At 33.6% G+C, this 5,560-nt stretch overlaps 2 protein-coding genes across 4 annotated transcripts in view; both read right to left on the reverse strand.

Annotated features, from left to right (window-relative positions):
• LOC104787162 (pyruvate dehydrogenase E1 component subunit alpha-1, mitochondrial-like) overlaps positions 1–494 on the reverse strand; it is a 7,401-nt gene extending 6,907 nt beyond the window's left edge. Inside the window, exon 1 of the mRNA XM_010512690.2 lies at positions 201–494. Coding sequence (XP_010510992.2) covers positions 201–344 — 144 coding nt within the window. The 5' untranslated portion in view covers positions 345–494. The remainder of the gene's footprint in view (positions 1–200) is intronic.
• The window catches only part of LOC104787163 (paired amphipathic helix protein Sin3-like 5), a 9,360-nt gene continuing 8,778 nt past the window's right edge, over positions 4,979–5,560 (reverse strand). For all 3 annotated transcript variants that reach the window (XM_010512694.2, XM_010512693.2, XM_010512691.2), the window contains exon 21: positions 4,979–5,280. The gene's annotated coding sequence lies outside the window, so the exon portion shown is untranslated. The remainder of the gene's footprint in view (positions 5,281–5,560) is intronic.

Genomic DNA, 5,560 nt, shown 5'->3' on the forward strand with positions numbered 1-5,560 from the left:
GCAGTGATAATCGCGTCTTTCTTCGTAATCGCAGCTTCCATGCCTATAGCTACAGCTTCTTGTCCGTCGTAGAGATGGCAAAACCCTCGGATTAGCTTCGCTTTGTAAAGCGAATCGGCTGCGATTTCCATACGTCGCATCAACGCCATGGTTCTGAAGAAATCGAGAAGCTCTTGGCTCGATGATTCGACGGAGCGTGAAGGTGGATCACATAAGTGAGCTGTGAAAGGAAGCGAAGTCTCAATTGTGATCGGAGTGCTGTCCGTCGAGATGAATCGGTTGAAGGCGGCGGAGAAGGGACGAGTGATGCCGTTGGATCGTGATGAGATGCGTGATAGAGCCATTCTCCACCGTTGGTTTTTTCAGAGATTTTTTTTCCGGCGAATCTGTTGAAATCTTCGCGGAGGAACAACACAAAAATGAGAGACGGTTTCAGTGAAGAAGAGATTAGAAAGCAGAGATATGATTGCTTTGCTACCAAACAAAAGACTCTCAAAGGATAAGAAGGTTCTCAAAGCTTTTAGCTTTTAAAGCTGATTTCGGTTTTGTTAACCAAAGATAAATGTGGCTGGGCATGATAAATCAAAATAACCCGGTCCGGTTCAATTTGTTTTCGAGCTTATTTTTGAAATTGAAAATCGAACTTTTTTTTTTTATAGATTTTCGTTAAAAATATAACCTTTTTAATTAAAGGCAAGTACACAACATTGTTTTGGTAGACTTTATAATTTTAATAAATAGTTATAAATAGTTACAAATAGGTTATACATAAGTTATAAATTAATTCATATATTAATTGGTTACAAGTTGATAGTTCATATATTAATAGTAACAAATAAAACATTAATTGTAACCGAAAATCTTAAATGGGATATTCCAAATCTGACCTAACATCCTTCCAAACTTTTAATATAAATCAATGTCTTTAAAACTGGACCGGAAGGTAAACCGGAAGTCTTTCGGGTCACTGGGTCAACAAGTCGGACCGATTGAATTACGGGTCAATTAGTTTATTAGTTTGATTACATTTTATGAATATAACATCTACTTTTCTATAAATATATGAATAAAACATACATAATTAAGTACTAAACAACTAAAATTAAACTTTTAAATGATTAGATAAAATAACTAACTGATTCTTTTATAAATAACAATATTTATATATAATTTGGTTTAAGTTTAAAGTGTGACCAAAATAAAATATTTTAATTTGAGACCGACAACCCGATTCGACCCGCCGGTTCATGGGATTTTAGCGGGTTTTTATGGTTTTTTGCGGGTTTTATTTGTTAGGTTTTTAGAGGTTACCCGGACCGGAATACCTATCGGGTTGTGGTTGGATCGAACCAACCGGCCGGTCCGGTCCTGGTTAAAAAACATTGATATAAATCATTCAGATCTCCATTCACCAAAATATATCTCTCATATTCATACAAAAAAAATAATTATAACAATCGTTTCTCAGTTTACAATGCTAAAAGTCTTATAAGTTATATTTTATTTTGAAATTATAATACAAATAAAAGGAATTTTAACCTGTGCTCTAGCACGAATCCAAATCTAGTATAAATGTTAAAGCATCATCAATCCAATTTTATTCAGTGCATAAGTAGAACCGAAATATTGTAAATGTAAAGTAAAACTAGATAAATCATCTGCCGCCTGCCGTATATGTTTTCAAAATTTCAGGATAATCTTTTAGTTGATTGAGTTTATTTTAGTTTATTATCTTATTATGTGATATAAATTATATATCTAAAATAAACTCAATCAAAGTAAAATATTATCGCTTCTACGCTTCCCTTTTCGTGTATCCACTTTCGATTTCTATGCAGCTTAGTAGAAGATGCATTTCGCCTTTGAGAGAACTTTTCTGGAACTTTAATCTGGCAGCAGGAATACAGAGAGAAAGACTTAAATGTCTATCTCCTTTGCATGAATATCTTATATAGATTTTTCATTCTACAAATACAATAAATAAATGATAAATCTCAAAACATACTCTCGTGATTCTTTTAGAAAAGACTCTCTGCATATTAATTCACTGAACCACCATAAGAAAGTGAATACTCTTAATCAAGACAAACAAATAGTTTTTACGGCTTTTCATGCCTAAAATGTTGGATTGATCGAAGATTACTTACTCAAGTGGAAGAAAAATCCCTAATCAATGTTCCTGAACTCCATTGAAGGTCAAATTTGTGCCGGATAAGAAGTAGGTAGAAGTTAAAATAAAATAAGATAAAACCTAGTTCTGTAATCTGATTGTTGAGAGCTTCAGATCTTGAAATTGTGCTGAGAGATCGGGTGAAGCAGTTGAGTGAGAGGATAATAGCGCCTATTTACATATTTGATTCAAACTAGTTTATCCGAAATTGAACACCCTTAGATAGATAACAGATGTGTGCACAAAAAAAAGAAGGAAAATTCTCAAAAATAGCACAAATTTAAGTTTTTCTTCCAAACTTAGCACACACTCTCTTAAATTCCAAAATTAGCACACATGTTCTAATTAAATATTAAAACATTAAAATTATTAATTTTTTTTAATTTACTATCATTCTCTTGCGCGCTTTCCTGGACCAAGTACAATCACGCTTCTCTCCTCCACTAACCAGCTTACAAGAGATCGGAGCTTCGGCACAATCGTCGGCGATCTACAAGAGATAGATAACATCCGCAGGAGATCGATGACATCTGTAGAAGATCAGTGACATACGCAAGAGATCGATGACATCCGTAGAAGATCAGTGACATACGCAAGAGATTGATGACATCCACAAGATATCGGTGGCATTCGCAAGAGAGACACATAGATTACAATTTCTTATTATAATTGATGATTGCCACCGCTTTACCTCTTTTCTCTCTCTCTCCTTTGTAGCCATATGAGGTTTATGTTAATTGAAGCACTTTGTGTTTGAATCCTTCTTCTTATTCTAAAACCTAGCTTGTAAAATTGGGCATTTTTGATTCAGTTGGAGGGTTTTAGGTGTTTAATTTGTTTGCTAACTTGATGAAGTTTAACAGAGTGACAGTGATATTTTGGTTGTAATTTGAGCTCTTTGGTTAAGGTTAAGATGTGATTGGTACATATGATTCATGTAGCAAAGTGATTGTAGATGGTTGTGTGATCTTTTCCGCATTAGAGGTTGATTAGTTAGTCCTCCTCTAATATGCAGCACCACATGTTATTAATCTCAACAGCAACGCTTTGGAGAAGTTTCGTGACAAAGGCTTGCATATCACAAAATTCAGAAAAGATTTCTTGAATTTCAGGATGACTTGCATATTTAGGATGAACTTCATGATGGTTTTCAGAAAAAGTCTAGACATTGGTAAACAACAAGATATGCACAAAAATAAAATATTTACCCTTCATTGATGGAGTAAGGCAGTAAGCCTTGACATATTGAGGCAAAACACCAAAAGAGATTTAGAAACATATTTATTTAAATTTAGGAAGGATTCAATAATATTTAGGAATGACATCTTAAAATTCATGATAGCCTTCATAAATATTTAAGAAGACACAAAATCAAATCACTACACCTACTGTATATGAAGATTGAATATCAGGATGTGACCAAAATAAAATTAATATCCCTTACTAATGGAGTATTATGTGATACATTAAGGCAAATCATAAATTAAGACTCAAAAACCCCAATTTTTAAAAATTTAGGAAGGATTTCATAATGTTTAGGAAGACGTCTTTAGTGTTTAGGAAGGTATTCATAAATATTTAGAAATTCTAAAAATGGTGATGACCATAACCAGAATAACGTCCAAGTATTATGGAATCCTCAGCTTTGCCATGGAATCGAGTATATCTTCCCTTGTTGTCTCTGCTAAGTTTCTTGTGACTGTTAACACTATAACTTGATGATTAATCACCTCGTACATCAGCCATTTTTGCAACCAATGTAGCTACCTTGAATCTGGACTCTAATTGAAGAATCACCAAGAACGTAAACAATTATCAGAACACCGAGTTCATTATCACAAGACGTTAACACTAACACCATAGACGCCACAATTTGCCCCTCTGCCAATGAACTCTCCTTTAAAAATTTAACATTGGAGCAACACAACATTCATCTATAATAATCATCTTATTTTGATCATTATCTACAACAAGAAAAACAAGCTTATTCATCACATCAATTCTATCAACTAATTTCTCCATTTGAACTGAAACAATTAAAGACCAAACCAAATGCAAAACTGGATCATTCATAGTTATAGGAGGAAGAAAAATCACAACTTCTTCACTATGAAAATCAAACACACTCATAATCTATTTCACATCACATCATAAACTTGTTGAGAAGAACCAGAAACAAATAGAACAAGTGTTCTAAGCATTTGCTAAACCAGATCGACTAGTTTACTAACCTCACCACACTCTGTTTTAATTGATTCATCTTCATCCACCGTTATATGGATTCGCTCCGCCGTAACCCGTCAGTACCAAAATTGAAAGCTTGTCTCCAATTCGACTCTCTTTTTCCATTGAAAGCTTGTCTCCAATTCGCCACATGTTTACTCTCTTCTTCCAATCAAGAGTGAATTAACGAGTAGTAACTAATTAGATCTCTACGATCAATACACATTTCTTCCTCCGCCGTTATCATAATGCTTCCAACGAGAAAGTGGTTGAAGATGATGATGATTGAAACAAGTAAATCGTTTTAGCGGTGGAGGTTGATGAGGCTGTTTCGACAAAAGAGATACTCTGGCCGGTGATGGAATCGACAAAAGCGGTGGAGTACGCTGAATAGAACGTGGGGTTTCTCTCAGACATTATCGAGGATGAAGCGTACAATTAAAATAATAATAATAATATAAAATAATAATAATTTAGAAATGCTAGATTATGAACAATTAAGCGTGTATGCTACATTTGGAAGAAAAACCTAAAGTAGTGCTATCCTTGGATATTTCTCAAAAAAAAAGATAGATAAAAAATTAATAGATGAAGAAATGACATATATAAGATTTATAACTGAAATGGAAACATAACATTAGAAGGAATATCCAGTATTTGTTGAATGAATGAATTATAAAAAGTTTCTGAATTTAGCATCTCTCCTTGGATATATATTCTAACACTATACACCAAAACTGGCGGCTCGAGACGCGCTTTCAAACAACAACAAAAAACTATGGTTGCCATGTGACTCTCTTTGCGCCAAATGATGCAAGAATCTTCACAGTTGGTCTCTACTCTCTACCACTACCGATGCTTGCATATCTCAGCCAAGAACTTCACACCTGCACATAAAAATTCCGAGCTATATTTATTTACCTTTACCACGAATAAGCCTTTATTGAGAAGACTAGAACTTGTACCCGCACACGCGCGAGATTTTAATTTAAAATATTTCTTATCAATATAAACTGTTGAGCTCAAATATAATCATTCCAACTTTTGAGTATAAATCTATATAAATACTAAAATTTCTTTACTCAGTGACATACAACATATATATTTTTGAAGATAATATTTCTTTGTAATATCTTTTTGTGATTTTAAATGGGATTTTAGTTAAAA

The sequence above is a fragment of the Camelina sativa genome, chromosome 5 (assembly GCF_000633955.1).
Source record: "Camelina sativa cultivar DH55 chromosome 5, Cs, whole genome shotgun sequence".
Taxonomy (NCBI): Eukaryota; Viridiplantae; Streptophyta; class Magnoliopsida; order Brassicales; family Brassicaceae; genus Camelina; species Camelina sativa.